Consider the following 21,818-nt stretch of genomic DNA (forward strand, 5'->3'; position numbering starts at 1 on the left):
TTCACTCCAATTCTACAAACGCCCAAGATGTGTGGTCTCTCAATCAGTTCTAAAGGGAGAAATGTCAAAGTGTCTAACACTTACATGCACCACTTCGCAATAGTGTTCTTTTTTAAAATTCTCTATAGAAAAATTTTGTATGTTTCTCCTTTTGTGTCTAACTGATTATCGAATTGGGCTAGCCTTTTGGGCCTTTCCAATTGAGCTTAAGTGTGTCGCTTGAGTGGGACCAAAAGGGACTAATAAGACACTAGCTCCAATAGGCCTTGGGCTTTTCTGTCAACTCTTAACAAGTCCAAAGTTACCATTAACTATATTTAAGACCACTATATAAATATAGTTGTACTTTAGGCCTTATCTATAAATTATATCCCAAGACTTTATTGTACATGCAACCCTTTCATAAAATATTCATAGTAATACAAAGTCATGAAAGAAGATTGTCACTTTGTAGATTACTACATCTTAATTCCTTGAGTATCTGGTTTAATCCTTGAGTATCTGGTTTAATCCTTTAAGTTATTCATCATATATTTAAGAAATCCAATTCCATAAACATATACTTTAGTAACTCCTTACTAAAGTGGTTAGACCTAACTCTCTAAATAACAAACCCATTAAACTTATCTCAAGGGAATATTTTGTATCTCTATTAAGAGACTATGAATTCCATCTTGAGAATATATGTTCTATCAACAATAAATGTGGTTGCCCAACATACTGAGGTTTTGACCGTTATTCTAGATCTCACTCCTGATATATCAAAGCAACTTACAGCTCATGGTCAGGTCTATTATTCTCTCAGGATTAAAAGGTCATGCAAATAGAAGTCGTGAGATTTATTATTCATTTGACAGTCGTTAGGAGAATAATAAATCTCACAGCGGTCCAGTTCAATATATCTTAACTCTTAAAATATATCAACATACCAACTAGAAGTCTCTACTTCCATGATCAAGACAAATCATCTTAGTTGATCTCTTATAGTCTTCGCAGATGAAATACCCAATTTTCGTCACCAACTACAAATTATAATTTTGAGTTTACAAAAAATTTGTGATTTATATCTTCTATGACTTTTCACATAAATCACATACTATGCATCTCGTGGACTATATGATAATGTCTCAATATTCATGTTATACCAATGGGGCAAGTCAAACTACCAGTGCAAACTGGGTCAGAGGTGGTAGAGGTCAACTTTATAGTGGTAGATGCATATTCTCCTTACACAGCCATAGTGGCAAGACCTTGGTTTTATGTCATTGTTAGGATTAATGCCCTTAAATCCTATTGTATGATACTATGTATGTTATTATTTATGATATTATGTATGACTTAATGTTGTATTTAATAAAATTGTTTTATTATTATCTAAAAATAATGGTAACATGAATATTGAGACATTATCATATAGTCCATGAGATGCATTGTATGTGATTTAGTCACAGAAGATGTAAATCACAAATTCCTTGTAAACTCAAAATGTAGTTCGTAGTCGGTGACGAAAATTGGGCATTTCATCCACAAAGACTATAACAGATCAACTAAGATGATTTGTCTTGATCATGAAAATAGAGATTTCTAGTTGGTATGTTGATATGTTTTAAGAGTTAAAACATATTGAACTGGACCGTGTGAGATTTATTATTCTTTCAACGACTGTCAAATGAATAATAAACTCACGACTTATATTTGCATGAACTCTTAATCCTGAGAGAATAATGGACTTGATCATGAGGTGTAAGTTGCTTTGATATATCAAAAGTGAGATCTTAAGTTACGATCAAAATCTCAGTATGTTGGACAGCCACATTTAGTGTTGATGGAACATATATTCACAAGATGGAATTCATAATCTCTCAACAGAGATATTAAATATTCCCTTGGGATAAGTTTAATGAGTTTGGTTATTCAGAGTGTTAGGCCTAACCACTTTAGTAAGGAGTTACTAAAGTATATATTTATGAAATTGGATTTCATAAATATATGATGAATAACTTAAAGGATTAAACTAGGTACTCAAGGATTAAGATGTAGTAATCTTCAAAGTGACAGTCTACATTCATGATTTTGTTTTACTACGAATATTTTATGAATGGGTTGCATGTATAATATAGTCTTGAGATATAATTTATTAATAAGGCCTAGAGTGCAATTATATATATAGTGGTATTAAATATAATTAATGGTAACTTTGAACTTGTCAAGAGTTGACAGAAAAGCCCAAGACTCATTGGAGCTAGTGTCTTATTAGTCCATTTTCGTCCCACTCCAAGCCACACACTAAAGCCCAATTGGAAAGGCCCAATAGGCCAGCCCAATTAGATAATCAGTTAGTTATAAAGGGAGAAACATACATAATTTTTTATTAAGAATAAGAGAAAGAGAGACATCATTGTCAAATGGTGTGTATGTGTGAGTGAAGCCACTCGATTATTCTCCCTTAGAAACTGATTGAGAGATCACACTTCTTGAGCATAAAGTGGAATTGGAGTGAAAATTAAAATTGTTCCCAAGTACTTCTAATCTTTTGTTTTGAATTTCACCACACTAAGGTACGCTATCTTGTTCTTAAATTCTGAAATTTACATAGTGCATGTTATCAATCATGAATGAAATGAATCCTTGTTTGTTGCTTCTGCTGTGTGTTTTGTATGAGATACAAAACCAGTATTTTCCAATAGAGGATTGTCTACTTCATACGAGAAAGACTCATTAAAGGGATTCCTTGACCTGGGCTTGTAACTGCTATACCCACCACCATCAGAAGAAAAGTCAGAAATGGAAGGAGTTCGCTTCTGTCGTTTGTGACGCAACTTTCTCCTCAAATGATCAATCTCCAACTGCATGGCTCTAGCATTTTCCTCATGAGAGACTCTGCTCCCACCTCGTGACTCACTCTTGCTAGTATGAATGGTGTGCACACTTCCCTCCTAGTCCTTACTTCGTTCAAGATTAAGAAAGTGATCTTGACGCTGGAACCTCATAGACTCTGCCTAGTGTGTACCTAAACCTACCATAACTAGACATTAAACTCACTAAAATGCAAGGCTTTCCCACAGACGGCGCCAATTGTAAGGACACAATTTGTACCTAAACCAAAAATAGTGACAGGATAGGCCCAAAGAGCCCAATATAATGAATTTGTAGAGAGTGGGTTGGAAATCTAGGTTCTAACGAGTTTGTATATCAATTGTAATGGGTCAAGATCCCTATAAAACAAAGATGAAGCAAATTTATATAATGAAAATTGTCCTTAGACTCAATCTGAGGAGGCTAGTTCTTCTATATATCTCACTTAATGACGGTTTACAAATATTGTTCTTTAGTATACAGTATTTTTTTCTATTTCCTTTTTGATCCACCATTTTGGGGGTTTCCTCTGCCTTTTATACCATTATTCCTCCTCTCTCTACCCTCCACATATGGATTAGATTGTTAGTATGGATACTTGTCCCATTAGCACCTCCCTGACGCTTTTAGAAGTAGTTGTAAGGTTGCACACTGATGCACAGACATCACCTCCTCATTAATGCGACCAGAGAGTTAGCTGCAGAGCATTCAATGTGGTGGTAGCAGCTTTCTCCTAGATATTTCATAGTCTTTCCCTGTTCTGTGCTCTTACGATGTATTTCCTTACCTATAGGATCTCCTAGAACGTTGCTTCTAGGTGGCAGACCGTACCTTTAGACCTCGATTTTGCTCAGCCAAGAAAGTATTCCTTCTTGGACCACCTTTTTAGACAATCATGATCAGACTATTTCTTAACTTACCAACCTAGATTCTTAGGAAGATATTTGTCTATCCTCGGACTACTTAATGTCCTCGGATTGGGCCTCTGACTCAATATATACTCCTGGATCCATCACCCTTACAGATGACTTTGAGAGGAATTAATTCAACCGAGTACTATTGTTCAGCAATCAACAATTTTAAAAACTAACATTTTTTTTTCTTTGCATTATAATTATTCGTGTATTTTTCTTTTAATCTCTTTTCTAAAATATTTTTTTTATTATTTATTGTCTTGTACTTGCTGTGAATAGAATTCAGGCCAGAGGTTATTAGGGCCAATTAGGCTAAGCCCACAATTAGGTCGATAAAGTTTGGCATTCTTCCAAATTCCAATACAGGCCTACTCAGCTCGTCACAAACTAGGCCTTATCTTGTGCTTCAACTTATACAACTCCGAATTTCTAACTAGCCTATTAATTCGTATAATTTCATAAAATACATTAAGTTTAGGTCCCCCAAGAAGCCTCCTTTTTAAGAAAGAGAAACAGTATATATCAGACTACAAAGTCAATCGTAACATACAACACTGTTAAAACAACTTTCATTGATATTAAAAAAGAAAAAAGAAAAAAAAGTATCTTTTGTGTTTTTTTCCACCTAGTTGATAGGTGATTAATTCAAATCATGTCTAAGCTTAATCTGAACATAGGCCAAACCCAAGTACATTTATCCAAACGTTTACTGGCTATTTGACACAAAGGAAAGCAATATCCTAAAAAGGAAAACTCTCTTAACAAAGAATGATTGGTTGATTTTTTCACCCTTTGTGTTTTTGTGTTGTGATGGTCCAATAGAGTACTTTCTCAAATGCTATGTATGTTAGTTGGATGTGAAAATTTTGGCCCTTTTTATTATTATTATTTTTTTATTTTCTGTGTTTGCTGCTGGACTAAATGGGACTTTCGCAACTGGCAATAGTATACCCTACCCTGCAACCAAGCCATCACGAGAAAACACTGAAATACTAGGCCGTTATTTCGTTAGCCGAAAAATGTATAGTGCATGAGGAAATCAGACAAAGTAGTTTGGAAGAGCATATTTAGATGGAATTGAAAATTTTTTGTTAAAAAAATAAAAAAAGAAGAAGTTAAAAATTAGCTGAATAGTACAGTGAAACTCATAAAAATTAAATAGTACCAAAAAATGTCGTAAAACTCATGAATAACATTAAAAAGAAACTAAAAACCTTAAATAAACCGGAGATAAGCACATTTTTTTAAGTTAATTGAAGCTACTCAGTCTAGTCAAATCATAATTCTCACCGTTTAAACTAACTCTCTCCGTTTAAACTAACTCTCTCTCTCTCATTAGAACAACTGGGCCCCTCTAGCTTGTGTTTGCTCTTCATATTGTTGGAACTTGGAACGCTCCCAACTCATTTGATTTACCTGAACTTCCTACAACATGGTGGCTCTTAAATTGGGAAGAAATATACTACTGTAAAGAAAGCAGAAAATAGGAAGCAAAAAGTTCCAGACATCTCCATTTTGAAGAATCACCGATGAAAATGCCATCAAATGAGTTTGAGTTCTTAAAGATTGAGGTCCCTACTTCAAGCCATTCTTCTCCAAAGCAATTAAGCATTTTTATCTTTTTCTCACTAAACTTTTGCTTTCTTTTTTTTGTTAGATTTTATTCATTCCTTTCTTTCGCAGACATATGTTCTCAAAGTGCACATGAACTGTCAAGGGTGCATGCTGAAAGTGAGAAAACTCCTCCGAAAAGTTGAAGGTGCAAACACGAATATGATCAAATTTCTGAACTGTATTTTTTGAAAAATAAAATTTTATTATATATTACTCCCATCAGTTATTTAATAATTATGATCATTACTAATTGAACAATTGTTAAAGTTAGTGAATCAGCGTGATTATTAACGGCAAGGGAAAATGTAAATTAGACACGGTCAATTGGTAACATCAATGGCTACTCTTAATATTATTTTCCTTTATTACTATTATTTCGGTGATGATGTGATATTCTATTTTCAACATTGTCATTTGGAGGGTCGAGAATTTTGGATGTTGGACTCTAGTCGTATGTGCAAGTGAGCACAGAGCAGGTGGTGATTATACTTGGTTGTTCATTCCTCTTCATTCTTTAGGACTGTTTCATATTCCAGATTTCTTACTTGAAAATTTAGTTATCATTATCATATTCTACCCAATAATGCAGTTATAGCCTTGTCACCCTTTCAGAAACAAAAACCAAAAAAACAAAAGAATTAATGCGTTGATTTTACGCTGAACTTTTTGGATTTTGTATTTTGTATTTTTTTTTTAAAGTATTAATTTACTTTGGTATTGGATTCAGGTGTTTATAAAGTAAGAATAGATGCAGACGAGCAGAAGGTCACTGTCACAGGTAGTGTGGATTCTGCTATTTTGATCAATAAGCTGGTTAGATCTGGTAAACATGCAGAGCTTTGGTCTCCAAGTTCCAACAAGAAACATGACGAATTATTCAATAATTCCAAGAACCAGAACCAAACCCAATATCTGATCAATGGCCTTGATCCCTTCAAATATCAGCCCACATCTCCCACCTTTGGCAGAGTAGATAATGATTGGAGATCTGAATGGTACATTAATCAGAGTAGGGGGGCCAAGACTGTGACAGGTGAATTCAATCACAATTTGACGGCAGCAATGCAAAATCTAGGTCTGGGTGGGGATGGAGTCACAATTGGTGATCATGAAAATTTTCAAAACAAAACAATTCCAATGCATGACCATGCAGGTTTTCTTGGCAATGATGCTGGTTTTGCTGCCTTAGGAGGCCATGAACTAGGTGCATATGGAGGCATTTATGAAGGATTGCCAATAAATGAGTATGATCATCCATTATCCAATATGATGACCAACAGGCGGGTGTCCCACTACACCTATCCACCAACAGACATGATGAACTACATGTGCGAAACGACACCACAATCAACTTTCCATCTATAAGAGCTAAAAAAAAAAAAAGATATCTTCAGAGGTCAACTTGATGGATATGGAAATCTCAGGGAGATATAAGGAAGAATTGAAACTCCAGAAGGTGTTTTTGCAATCGACTCGAACCCCAAGTGGGTGTTTTTATTTTTAAGCCATGAATAAAAGAGCACACATAAAAGGAAACAGTAACGTTGTTTAAGAAATGAAGAAATATTTCTCAGTTGCACGGTTTATATGAATAATTATAATATTGGAGGATAATCTTACAAACTAAGTAAACCTATAATTACTCTTTAACAAAATAAAGTACTGATGATTATAGATTTGAACATTTGAGAAGCACAAGTTGAAAGGGATATATAGTACACATTTAACTCACATAAGTGCCAAAAGGAAACAATTACAACTTAACGCTTTTGTGCTTTCCTCCTCCTAGACTGTGCTTTCTACCACTTCTTTCTCATAACTAACTTCTCTTCGGCTTCAGTTTTAACTCAGGTGAGAACTTGTAATTTGGATCTCTCATACGTGCTTGTATATCCTTACAGAACTGCATATTAAATTTCTTAGTCCCTCGCTGTCTAAGATCCGTGAACTCTGGTCCAGAAACAATCCTTTCAAATGCTCCAATTAGAATATCTATATCACTCATGACCTTCCACACATTGGAGTAATGCCCATCTGGACCTTTCCTCAATTTTTTCAAGGCATTTTCAACTGCAATTTTCCTAGCTTGAATTCCTGGGGACAATTCTTCTGGTTCATCTTCAGCTTTCACAGAGATTGTTTGATATTTAGGCATTTCTTCAAACTCAAACAATTCGTCTATGTACTTATCACTACTTTCATTTGGGTAGGCTTCTTTCGGAATATCACCGTCGTCATCATCCTCACTACCAGTCCACAACGTCTTCTCCTCATCACTTCCAGACCAGACACTTCTTAATTCATCACTGTCATCAGCATCAATTAGGTCAGAATGTTCCTTTGCCTGATGTCTCACTCCCTGAATTCTTCTTCAGGACAACTTTTAGGGTCTTTAAATTGTCACTTTCATCTTCACTACCCGTTCACAGAGAAGAATCTTCATCCATCTCTTTCTTCCATATTTTCTGAAATCCTCATCACCTAGCTTTCCCATTGCGGAAAAGATCATACTGTTTGCGCCCACCTTGAGCATAGGCTCGTGATGCTGCAAACTATTCAATATATTGCGGATGAATTTAGCATACCAGAGGAAGAACAACAGCAGACAATGTGAAAACTAGGTCCTTGTTGCAACCATGAGTTAGAATAAGAAAACTACAGGAACCCCTTCATATAAGTTGTAGCTCAAAAATCTATATGGCATCCGTCTTATTACGCATCAGTTTTTAGTAGAGAAGAATCATAAATTTGGTCTAGTTGTTGATGACAGAGACCTAAAGTCCAATATTTTTTTTTTCAAGTGCCTGAAGTCCTATCTTAACTAGTGGCACATTGAGTTCCTATAAATGGCACATTAGCTTCTATAGACATATCTTAACTATTGGTACTTGTTCAAAAAGGGAAACAAAACCCTACCCTTAAGACTCTACCCTATAATGCTAAGAAGTCACAGGTTCAAAAACCAAAACCAGAGAACTCCGTGTGACAGCCACTCAAACCCAATTACTCCAAGACGTATATCTATTTGAAGACATCCTAGGAAATTTAATCAGCCATTATAGTTTCGTTTGCTCGGTAGAACCTTGACAATGAAAAACGTTTATATGATACCATGATTAAAAAATTCATACCCAGAGATTCATCCCAAAGCCTAGTAACTTGCACTCACAAAACCCCAAATAGAAGTCTTGAAATGGCCAAGTGGGTAACTTTCAAATAATCAAACTAATGTTCTTCTGCAAGGACTTAGTACAAATACATAGGCTACAAGTCATAAACATCTCAAGCTTTGAGCAATGAGTTTCACCAACAACCATAACCTCTTAATGAGTCCATCACACACAATGAAAACCATAAATTGTTGGATTGTGTGGCCAAATAGCCCACAATATGGATATTGAACTGTGTGGTTAAATAACCCATAATGTGTACGTGTGTAATTCTCAAAAGAGATTACCTTACACAATATTGTATATAAGATGATTATTATTAATAAAATTGTTTGAATAATGGAATTGAATGTTTTGGCTATGATTGGTTGTGTGGGGTTTGACAAGGTCAAATATGCAGTTGAGATTTCTTAGGGATAATGAGTTGTGAGTGGGGGCAGTGAGGTGAAGAAGAGATCTGATTTTAATGTTTAAATAAACGTTAGAGACTTTAACGTTCATGTCCTAATTTGTAGGAATTGAAATGAACGTTGGAAACTTTTGTGGGTCTTTAAATATCCCACTTGAGATCTCTAGATAAGATAACCACACAAAAATCTTACAAAGTGAAAAACCCACTTCAACCCAAACACTATTTCACTCTTATCTCTCCATTTTAAATATATGTTTCAGATATTTACTATTTTAGTGTTTTAGTTGAGTAAGAGTTCTATTTCAATTTTTGCTTCATTGGTATCAGAGCATTGAAGCAAGTCCATTTTCCTAGTAAAGCCGTGCAAGTATTTTATTTTTTGAATCCAACTTCTTTTCATTTAGATATTTGCTCTACTCTAGTCCACGGGCCTACGAAGGAAGAAAATCTCATCAATGATTTTTTGTTGGAGTATTACTACTATTGTGAAGAAGAAGTTTGTTAGAGAAAAGGTTGCATTGCTGTGGATGTGTAGATTTTGTGATTGGGTGGGACTCTTGCTACGTGGTGGAAGGCCATTCAAATTAGTCCAACGTACAAAGGATTTCTTCAATTAACATGAAAGCTTGGCTGGGCTAAAAAGGGAGTGTTGGAGCAGAAATCAGTACAGAATTGGTACACACAAATTTATTTTTTGGGTTTCTCCATCACGGTCAGCTTTCTAAACTAAAATCCTTTTAATTCTTATTGATTGATCATGACTAGTAAAGCTATAAGTCAAGAATTAAGCAAAACTGAAAAATTAAATGGGGCTAATCATTTTGTTTGGAAACGTCGTATCCGTCACATACTTTTTCAAGACAAGATTGAGTAAGTTATTTATATTAGCATTCCAACTCCACCACCTAAAAATTCTAATGCTGCTGCAAAAAGAATGCACGAAAAACATTTAGAAGATGATAAAATTACTAGAAATATTTTGCTTACGTTGATGGAACTTGACATTGAAATTCTTTTTGAAGAATATACACATGCTAAAACCATGTTTGATGCTATTACTGAAGCATATCGTGCATCTTCTGAAACATACATTCAACTTTTAATAGAGAGATTTAATGGAACCATGATGAATGAAAGTGATAATGTCATTGAACATGTCAATAAAATGTCAGTAATTGCAAAAGAGTTAGCTGTCTTAGGAAATCCAAATCCTGATAAGATGCAAGTGTCTACTATTTTGCATAGTTTGTTTGACTCATGGGATTCTATAGTGGTAGCTCTAAACTATTTTACAATCCCTGTGAACATGAAAAACTTACCAACTCTTTTGGAAATAGAAGCGGAAAGAATAAATAAAAAGAATACATCTAAATCTCTCTTAACAATTGCTTCCACTAGTCAACCCCCCAAGAATGAAACTCCTAAAAATGACAAGGAAAACCTTTCTAAAAATTTCAAAGGCAAAGGAAAGAATTTCAAGAACAATGATAAGAATAAAAGGGGTAAGGGAAAGTGTTTTTAATGTGGAAAAATTGGCCATTATCAATCTAATTGTCATGAAAATAGAAACAATAACAAACCTAATTATGGAGGTTCCAAGGATATAATTTGTGTGGTATCTGAATCTCTGTTAACTGATGTTGACTCCGGAGCATGATGGGTAGACTCTGCATTGTCACGCCATGTGGAAAAGACGAGAGATTTCTTTGTTGACATGAAAGAGGTTAAAGCCGGTGATCATCGTGTGTACATGGGAAATAACACATATTGTGATGTGTTAGGTATTGGAACTATGAAGGTCATTATACCTGGAGAAAGAAACCTCTATCTGTCAGATGTACTTTTTGCACTCACCATGAGACGTAATTGTTAGGGTTTGTGCCCTAAAATCCAATTTATTGGCATGTCATAATTAATTAAATTATTTAATTATATGAGACTATTTATAAATGAACTAATGGGACATTATCATAGTCCATGAGATATATTGTATGTGATTTATGTGATTTAGTCACAAAAGATGTAAGTCACAAGTTCCTTGTAAACTCAAAATATAGTTCGTAGTCGGTGAAGAAATTTGGTGTTTCATCTGCGAAAATTATAACACATCAACTAAAATGATTTGTCTTGATCATAGAAGTGGAGACTTCTAGTTGATGTGTTGATGTGTCTTAAGAGTTAGACATATTGAACTGGACCGCTGTGAGATTAATTATTCAATCAACAACTGTCACCTAAATAATTAATTTCACAACTGTTAACTTCATAGATTCTTAATCCTGAGAGGGTAGTGAACCCGACCATGAAATGTAGGTTACTTTGATATATCGGGAGTGAGATCTAATATTCATGGTCAAAACCTCAGTATGTTGGGTAATCACACGTAGTGTTGAGAGAACACATATTCTCAAGATGGAATCCATAATCTCTTTTAGTAGAGACACGAAATATCCCCTTGAGATAAGTTTAATGAGAACTAGTTATTCAGGGCGCCCACTTTAGTAAGGAGTTACTAAAGCTAATATTTATTGAAATTGGATTCCAATAAATGTGAATAACTAAAAGATTAAACCAGGTACTCAAGGATAAAATAGTTATTTACAAAGTGACAATTTTTTATGACTTTGTTCACTATGGATATTTCATGGAGGGGTCAAATGATATTATTAGAGTCTTGGGATATAATTTATTAATAAGGCCTAGAGTGCAATTATATTTATATAGTGGTGTTAAATATAATTAAAGGTAACTTTGAACTTCTCAAGAGTTGATAGAAAAGCCCAAGGCCCATTAGAGCTAGAGTCTTATTTGTTCCATTTAGTCCCATCTCAAGCCACAAACTAAAGCCCATTTAGGTAGGCCCAAAAGGCTAACCCAATTAGATAATCAGATTTTATTTAATAAGAGTTATTAAATAAAGTAAATACCAAGGTAGTTAGAATGTACGTATGATGAAAAGAAAGAAAACAGTTTTTCTCTACAAGGAGAAGTAGGATTTTTCTTTGCGAATCATCGTACATGAAAACTGATTGAGAGACCATACATCTTGGGCACCATGTGGAATTGAGATGAAGATTGAAGGTGTTCTCAAGTCTTGGTTTTGAATTTCACTGCATCAAGGTTCGCTTTCTATTTTGTGTTATAGAATTCAAGGTTACATGTTATCTCTCATGAATGAAGTAGATCCATGATTGTTGCTTCCGCTTTGTGTTTTTTATGAGATGCAAAACTAGATTTTCCAACAATTGGTATCAGAGTGGTCTTCAATATCATGCTTTTATAACATGTGATTGAGTTTTAGAATTAAATAAAACTGTTTTCATAGTTGTGAAAATTATGCAGTCATTTCTCTGCATATTTTAGTTTTGAAACTACTGTTTGATTAAAACTGATTTTGATGTTATGATGTTGTTTAAGTTTGATTTTAACCATGTAAAATTGAATTTTAACACTTTAACATAATATGCAATTCAAGTTTTAATCTTAATCTCATCGTTTTTAATAATTAAGAATGTGTTTTGTGTTGGGATTTATGCCCTAAAATCCAATTTATTGGCATGTCATAAATAATTAAATTGTTTAATTATATAAGACTATCTATAAATGAACTAATGGGACATTATCATAGTCCATGAGATGCATTGTATGTGATTTAGTCACAAAAGATATAAATCACAAGTTCCTTGTAAACTCAAATGGAGTTCCTAGTCAGTGATGAAAATGGGCGTTTCATCTGCGAAGACTATAACATATCAATTAAGATGATTTGTCTTGATCATGGAAGTGGAGACTTCTAGTTGGTATATTGATATGTTCTAAGAGTTAAGACATATTGAACTGGACCGCTATGAGATTTATTATTCTCCTAACAATTGTCAAATGAATAATAAATCTCACAACTTCTATTTGCATGAACTCTTAATCCTGAGAGAATAATGGACCTGATCATGAGGTGTAGGTTGCTTTGATATATCAGGAGTGAGATCTAATGTAACGGTCAAAATCTCAGTATGTTGGGCAGCCACATTTAATGTTGATGGAACATATATTCTCAAGATGGAATTCATAATCTCTTAATGGAGATACAAAATATTCCCTTGAGATAAGTTTAATGGGTTTGTTATTCAGAGAGTTAGGCCTAACCACTTTGGTAAGAAATTACTAAAGTATATATTTATGAAATTGGATTTCATAAATATATGATGAATAATTTTAAAGGATTCAACTGGGTACTCAAGGATAAGATGTAGTAATTTACAAAGTGGCAGTCTACATTTATGACTTTATGTTACTACGAATGTTTTATGAAGGGGTTGCATGTATAATAAAGTCTTAGGATATAATTTATTTGGAAGGCCTAAAGTGCAATTATATTTATATAGTGGTATTAAATATAATTAATGGTAACTTTGGACTTGTCAAGAGTTGACAGAAAAGCCCAAGGCTCATTGGAGCTAGTGTCTTATTGGTCTCTTTTAGTTCCACTCCAAGCCACACATTAAAACCCAATTGAAAAGGCCCAATAGGCCAGCCCAATAAGATAATCAGTTAGTTATAAAGGGAGAAACATACAAAATTTTTTATAAGAGAAAAAGAAAAACAGAGACATCATTGTGGAATGGTGTGTATGTGTGAGTGAAGCCACTTAATAATTCTCCCTTAGAAACTGATTGTGAGACTACATTTCTTGGGTATAAAGTGGAATTAGAGTGAAGATTAAAAGTGTTTCCAAGTACTTTTGATCTTTTGTTGTGAATTCTATCACACCAAGGTACACTATCTTGTTCTTAAATTCTAAAATTTACATAGTGTATGTTATCAATCATGAATGAAATAGATCTTTGTTTGTTGCTTCCGCTGTGTGTTTTGTATGAGATACAAAACTAGTTTTTCCTACATTTTGTTCATTGGAAACGTCAAAAACGATTAAAAGAAAAAGGTTGTTACTGGGCGTTTTCACGACTAGCGAGTCGTGAGATGCGTCACGAGAGAGTCGCGAGAGCTTTTGGATGAACTTGCTACTGGGATTTCGCGACTGGGCGAGTCGCCAAAACAAGTAGCCAAAACTCACATTTCGCGACTAGCTCGCGAGAAGTTCACGAGAAGGGTTCCCGTGAAAAAGGCATGTGAGAAGCACATAACTGGAAGCTAAAGAGTCGTGCCAGGCTGTCTTTTTCGCGAGTGTCTCGCAGGTAAGGCCTTCTTGCGAGATACCCGCGAAACTCTCTGTTTGGAGGATTTTTTAAGTGTGACTTTCTTACCCTTCATCCATACTATATATACCCTCATTACCCACAAAAGTATGAGAGGTCATTTAGAGAGAAAAATCCTAGATAGGTTTTCAACAACACACACACTCATCCTTTAGAGAGAGAGCTACCCATCCTTAGTGAGAAATCATTGTAGCCTCTTCTCCTTCCCTCTTCCATTGCCATACTTTGAGAGGAGATTTGTATCCAAACACAACCCACACATTTTCAGAGTGTAGAGAGTGTTTGGAGATTGGGAAGCTTTGGGGATTTGCTAAAAGAAGCTGGTAAGGCTTGGCGGATGCAATCGGGCGTATTGTGAGATCCGGAAAGCTAGAGAAGACATGATTCTGAGAAGTCTGTTGGTAGCAAGAGCTTGGAAGGCTCAAGTACATTGGGTAGACTAGGCTTGGAGGGTCTTTTGTTATTCATTTACTCCAACTTTATTCTCTAGTGGATCGATTTACCGCTTGGAAGGCAGCAGAGAGGTTTTTCACCATAGTGATGGAACTATTAGTGTTACTGAAAGTAGAGATGCAAGATTCTTAGAAGAAGAAATAGATACAAAAGATCCCAATAAATTAGTAGAATTATTTGAAATTTATATGGAGAAGGAAGTGGTTAATAATGAATATGTTATTGTTCATAATATTGAAAATCCTCATGATACACTTAGTAGGATTCAAAGAGAAAGAAATCCTCCTACTAAATTAAAAGATTATTTCACTTTTATAAGTGAAGGGGATGTTGAATACCCTTTAGCAATTGAAGAAGCTTTGTTTGCCCCAAATTTATTGAAATGGAAAGAAGCTATTAAGGAAGAATTAGATTTAATAATTAAAAATTGTAAAGTTGTGATTTACAATTATGTTTTATGTTGGCTTTATTCCATGACAAAAAGTGTTGTATTTGCTTTAATTTTTTCCTTGTATTTTGTGGCATTTTATTGTATTGCATTTAGTTTTAAGTTGGTGAAGAATCTAGCATAAAATGAAGAATCAGTTTATTTCGCGACTATCTGGAGTAGTCATGCCAGCCTGGAGGATTTCGCGAGTGTCTCACGAGTAAGGCATTCTTGCGAGATACCTGCGAAACTCTTTGTCTGGAAGATTTTTTAGTGTGACTTTCTTACCCTTCACCCATACTATATATACCTTCATTACCCACAAAAGTATGAGAGGCCATTCAGAGAGAAAAAACCCTAGATAGGTTTTCTACAACACACACACCCATCTTTTAGAGAGAGAGCTACTTATCCTTAGTGAGAAATCATTCTAACCTCTTCTCCTTCCCTCTCCCATTGTCATACCTTGAGAAGAGATTTGTACCCAAACACAACTTACACCTTTCAGAGTGTAGAGAGTGTTTTAGAGCTTGGAAAGTTTTGGGGATTTGCCAAAAGAAACTGGTGAGGCTTGGCGGATGCAATCGGGCGTATTGTAGGATTCGGAATGGTAGACAAGACACGGTTCCGAAAAGCCTCATTGGAGTAGGATCTTGGAGGGCTTAGGTACATTGGGTAGATTAGGCTTGGAGGGTCTCTTGCTATTCATGTATCCCAACTTATTGTTCAATGGATCGATTTACCCCTTGGAGGGTGGCAGAGAGATTTTTCACCGAGTTCTTCGGTTTCCTCTTCGATAACACATCGGCATGTTATCTTGTGGTTGCATTTCTCTTCCCTACTCTTTTAACTTTCATTTTACTGCTGTGATTTGTTGAATAGTTTTATTGTCTGTTCGCTCGCATTTACTCTATTCGGCACTTAGTTTAAGTTAGAGTAAAATCAACCGAGCCGTAATTTATTAATTTGGGGTCTAAACAACCCTAGTGTTTTTAACACAAATCCGCTTTCAAAAATAATGTGTTGGAATTAGTGGAATGGCCTAAAAATAGGAAAGCAATTGGTAGTAAATGGATATTAAAGAGAAAGTTTGAGTGTAATGGTAGTATTGAAAAATATAAAGCTAGATTAGTGGCAAAAAGATTCACACAAAAACCTGGTATAAACTATGAGGAAACATATTCTCCTGTTGCTAAATTCACTTCCATTAGAATTTTAATGTGCATTGTTGCTACCTTAGATTTATAATTATATCAAATGGATATTAAAACTGCATTTCTAAATGGAGACCTAAAGGAAGACATTTTTATGCAATAACCTGATGGTTATAAAGTTAAGGGTCAAGAAAATAAAGTGTATAAGCTTAAGAAATCATTGTATGGTTTGAAACAAGCATCAAGACAATGGTATTACACTTTTCATAATGCAATTGTTAAATTTGGTTTTAGAGCTAATGATTATGATAATTTTGTATATCATTGGAATAGTGGGAGTGATTTTATAATTTTATCTTTGTATGTTGATGATATTTTGATTGCAGGTAATCATGTTGAATCTATATGTGAAGTTAAAGATTTTCTAAAATCCCAATTTGAAATGAAAGATTTGGGTGAAGCTTCGTATGTGTTAGGAATTCAAATTAGATAGAGAATCAAGAATACTTCAATTATCTCAAGAACAATACATTGATAAAATTTTAAAAAGATTTTATATGGATAGTTCAAATCCTATTGATACTCCTACCCATAAACAAACAAAATTGTCTAAGAAAACGTGTCCTATAAATGATGAAGAGAAAAGAAAGATGGAGCATACTCTTACTCGTCATTATTATGTACAGTTTGCGAGTGACAGACAACCAGTTATGCGCTACTTGTCAGTTGCCCCCTTTATTCATTTGTCATCCTTTGTTTGGACGAGCAAAGGAATATGGAAAGTCCTTCTTGGGCGGGTCAGTTTATTCGTGCCCCAAGATTCTCATCTCATCACATTTATTATGGGGTGACGTTCTCGTCAGATGATTGCCACATCCCCTCCCCTTGTTGGTCGCACGTATGTTCTTTCCTTGTGTTTCCTGTGCATTGATTGTGCTTCATTTTTTAGCGAAAAACTCCTCATATCCTTATTCTTCTTCATTATACACTAAACTTGAAGTTTGAAACAAAAAGGAAGCTTCTGCTCCCTCTGTACGGTAAGACTCCTTTTCCTCTAGATTCCATTAATGGTTGATTTTGCTTTCATTAGGTAGGAAGCTTCCTCTATTTCGTTCTTCTTTGCTAAACTAGGAGTATTTCTTGAGTTCTCTAGTTGGCATCGTCCCCAAGTTGGTTTGTTTTTACCTTGAGATTGTGGGGCCTTTAGACCTGTTTTGACTAGCCTTTTCCCTTTGATTCGTCGTTCTTTGATTGTTCATCACCTAGGGATGACTGCTATAGAGTACAGGGACATCGATGTTAGGTCTAGTGAGTTAGAAACTGGTCTGTCATCGAGTAATGAGTCTACTGATAAAGATTTTGAAATCGTGATGTCGAAACCCTTGTCATCTTCAAAACCCTCCTCTTCTTCAAAACCCTCTTCTTCTTCGTCCTCAATCCCTTTCCATGCTCTCTCCGAGTCTTGCTTTTTAGAATAGAGACACTTGAAATCTATACGAAAAAGGTTCCAATTCTCTGAATGGGTCATTACAAGACTACCTCGTCCCAATGAAAAAGCCTGTTCCTTTGCTCGTGGTGAGGTGAGTTTTTACGAAGCTACCTTTTCATGTGGCCTTCGTTTTCCTATTCATCCTTTCATCATGCAACTTCTTTTTGCTCTCAATATTGCACCTAGCCAGCTTGCCCCTAACGCATGAAGGACGATTATTAGCTGTATGTCAATTTGGGTATCTGTCCATGATGGGGACATGATAACCTTAATGAATTTCTTCACTTATACCATCTAAAACTTTCTACTCACTATAGGAATTTTGAACTTTTTCCTTGGAATAAGGAGTCTAGGATCATCTGTAGCTTTCCTACTTCCTTTTGTGACTGGAAGTCACAATACTTTTTGTAAGATTGAATTTATTCAATCATTTTGTTGGCTTTATTCCGTGCCAATTTGCTTGTAATTTAGTCTTTAGAAACCCTTGTATTTAGGTGGGAATCATGTAAGGGTAGTGTATGAGAGAATGTGAAGAAAAGCTCAAAAGTGTGCACTCAAGCAAGGACTCGCAACTGGACCTCGCGATTGGCTCGCAACTGGCGAGTCGCCAAAAAGGCACACGTGTGAAGCATGCTGGGGGAGCTAAAGAGTCACGCCAGCTGTCGTACTACAGGACAAAACCTCCAGCTGGCCAGGCAAGTTGCTTGAGACTTAAACTTGCGACTCGTTCCAGTCGCGAGCTCGAGTCGGCAGAATGCCTTGTTTGACTAAAACTGACCTTTCGCATTCCAAACACACACCAGTATTAATACCCCTTTATACCCATGTATTGTAGTGAGCTTCTAGAGAGAATTTTGAGAGAGAAACCCTAGAAAAAACAAGATTGACTCATCCACAATCTTTATCCTTTAATTCTCCAAATTCCTTTACTCTCATCCTCTCCATTGTTAAATCCTTGAGAGGTACATTAGCCAAATCATTTTCTCACCATACGCATATCTATCACAAGGTTATTTGGTGCTTAGGAAGCAGTTAGAAAGGGACCAATTGATATTGGTTGATGCTATGGGCTATAGCAGAATCTGGTAAGCTAGAGAAGACAATGGTTCGGTGCAACCTCGTTGGAGCAAGAAGCTTGGAGGACTTAGGTACACTGGGTAGATTAGGCTTGAAGGGTCTTCTGCTGTTCATGTATCCTAACTTCATTCTCTAATGGATTATTGACCGCTTAGAGGCAGTGGAGAGGTTTTACGCCGAGGACTTCGGTTTCCTCTTCGATAACACATCGCTGTGTTGTCTTTGTGTTTGCATCTCTCTTCCCTTAATCTTTACCTTTTAATTGTTGTTGTGGTTATGATTAATTTTGGTTTAGATTGTTTTATCAATTCTGATTTAGCTTATTTTCATATTCCGCACATACATTGTTTGATAATAAGCTTGTGTTGGCATTTTGTAATTTGGGGGTCTAAACGTTCTAAGGTGTTTTACACACGTTTTGAACATTCAATTGGTATCAGAGCGGGTGCACTTGCAGTGGTTTAATTACCTAAGTACGATCCTTGACCGCGTTTGAGATGGATCAATCTTAATCTCTCAATGCTCCACCATATTTTGATGGAAGCAACTATGCTTTTTGGAAAGTTCGCATGAGGGCATTCTTGTGTTCAATTGATGAGACTGTTTGGGATGCTGTAGATGTTGGATGGACTAGGCCGGAATCCGCTAAATCCACATGGGATAAGGCGGCACTTGCAGCAGCCAATGCAAATAGCAAGGTACTAAATGCTATTTTTTGTGGTGTTTCTCCAAATGAGTTTCACAGGATCTCTCACGTAACAATTGCCAAAAAGGCATGGCAAATATTGGAGACCACTTATGAAGGAACAAAAAAAGTCAAGGACACTAAATTGTAGATGCTAACCACTCAATTTGAAAAGCTGAAAATGAGTGACGACGAGTCATTTGACTCATTCTATGGCAAGTCGAATGAGGTAATTATCGACAAGTTCAACTTTGGTGAAAAGACGGAGGACTTAAAGATAGTGAGGAAAATTCTTCGATCATTGCCAGAGAGCTTTCGTGCGAAGTTTACAGCTATTGAAGAGAACAAGGACCTTGATGATATCAAAGTTCAAGAATTAGTTGGCTCACTTCAAACTTATGAGCTATCATTGCCATCACAAAAGAAGACCAAATCACTTGCTCTAAAGACAATCATTGAGAGGGTGGAAACTCACGACTCATCGGATGAGGATGAGGTCGAGAAAGATGTAGCATATCTTGTAAAGAATTTTTGAAAGTTCTTGAAATTCAAGAAGAATAGAAAATTTGCTGAAAAGGGAAAGTTCCCAAGTTCCGAAAAAGATAAAAAGGAATTTAAGAAGATATATAGGAAGGATTTTCAATCCTCTCAAGGAATCACATGTTTTGAATGCAATGGACATGGACATGTCAAGAAAGAGTGTCCAAATTATTTGAGAGGGAAAGGCAAGGTGTATGCTACAACTCTTAGTGATTCCGACTCCTCAGATTCAGATTCAGATGAAAGCTGTGATGGAGAGGGAAACTTCTCTGCATTCATGACCATTGCACATGTGGAATCTTTGGATGACTTAAGTGTGTTGGTGAAAGAGCTTGGTGAGTACACTGAATTGGAGTCGGTGGGGATAGCAGAAGAATCCGATGATGAGGAAGATGAAAGAGCAGAGGGACTGCAAGAGACCTACAACTCTCTCCTTGAGAAGACCGGTGAATATGCAAAAGTGGCTAATGCAGCCATTAAGAAAATGAAGAGAGCAGAGCAAGACTACAAGAGTCTTTTAGTTCGATACAAGGAGACTAAGTGTGAAGTTGAGACGCTGAATGGAGAGATGACCGAAGCCTACTCAAAGATAAAATTTCTTGAGCTTGAGGTGGTTCAAGCTAATGCTAAAATAGAGTGAGTCTCCTCTAAGAAGCTTGATGAAATGCTTGCTCACCAAAAACTTTTTTCCGAAAAAAGTGGATTGGGATACACTGGAGAAAGTAGTTTGGTTGCTAATATCTCCAAGGAAATGAAATTTGTGAAAGCTAAGGAACAAGTGGTAGAAACTTCTGTTGTTGAGAAGGTGAAGCCAGAAAAGAAGTGGAACGTGACTGACCAAAGGTTTTTGACTAAGCCACCTAACCAATCAGTGGTTGTACCTAAGGGTAAAGGGAAATCTCTCCCAAAGTCACAACGAGGTCCTAGAACTCAACATTTCTGCCATCACTGTGGAATTTCAGGACACACCAGACCAAATTGTCATAAGCTCCAAGTATTGAAGAATGCAAGTGCTCAAAGGTTGAGAGGACCAAGACATGGCAAAGGAAATTGGACTGCTGAGCAACCTAAAGGTCAAGAATGTAAATCCGGAATGAGGGATGTAATGAAAATGATTGATGCTTTCACCACCTGCTTGACAAGCTTCACTAGAAGGTTCGAATCTCAAAACAATGGTACCCAATCCTCTAAGGATATCACCCCAAATGCAAGTGTCATGTGGGTGAAAAAGGGTACTCAAGCATAAGCACTATAACATGTCCATGCATTAATACTTCCTATGTTTTATGACTTTGTTTGGTGGTGTGCTTTTTGTTTTCATTTCAACATGTGTTGAAAATTCTGTTTTGTTTGCTTCTTTTTGCTTTGAATGGCTTTAAATTCTTGTGTTTTGATCAATCTTTTCTTGCTTTTATATCAAAAATCTAAAATCACATAAAAAGTAGAAAATCCAAAAGGTTTGATCGGCATTATTGTGTTTTGTCACAAGCATATTTTGCCTTGTACCTTTGTACTAATGGCTTTATGCATTTATGAGCATAGCTTGTTCTTTATGCACTAGTATCATTGTGGGAGAAATCTTGACATCTATGTGACTGTTGTAAATAGATCTTCAAACTTTTCATGAATGATTAGTCAATGGTTTTGTTGATCTTGAATCTTGCATAGCCTTATGCCTATATATCTTCCCACACTTTTATTTTTTTTAAAGCTCAACAAATGTAAATCTCAAAATAAAAAGGGATAATGAGCTGCAAAAGCCTTCGCACATACTAGCATTTGACTAGGAAAAAGGAAAAGCGACTTTTGTGAAA

At 35.7% G+C, this 21,818-nt stretch overlaps 1 protein-coding gene and 1 pseudogene across 1 annotated transcript; one reads left to right on the plus strand and one right to left on the minus strand.

The window, feature by feature from the left end:
- Positions 1 to 5,299: 5,299 nt before the first annotated feature.
- LOC142627997 (uncharacterized) lies at positions 5,300 to 6,749 on the plus strand. The gene is made up of 3 exons (XM_075801920.1): positions 5,300 to 5,341; positions 5,454 to 5,529; positions 6,112 to 6,749. Exons 1-3 carry the CDS (start codon positions 5,300 to 5,302, stop codon positions 6,747 to 6,749), a joined length of 756 nt encoding a protein of 251 aa, XP_075658035.1.
- A 395-nt stretch (positions 6,750 to 7,144) lies between these two features.
- On the minus strand, positions 7,145 to 8,701 carry LOC142628006 (uncharacterized; annotated as a pseudogene).
- Positions 8,702 to 21,818: the final 13,117 nt, after the last annotated feature.

The sequence above is a fragment of the Castanea sativa genome, chromosome 1, assembly GCF_040712315.1.
Source record: "Castanea sativa cultivar Marrone di Chiusa Pesio chromosome 1, ASM4071231v1".
Classification (NCBI taxonomy): Eukaryota; Viridiplantae; Streptophyta; class Magnoliopsida; order Fagales; family Fagaceae; genus Castanea; species Castanea sativa.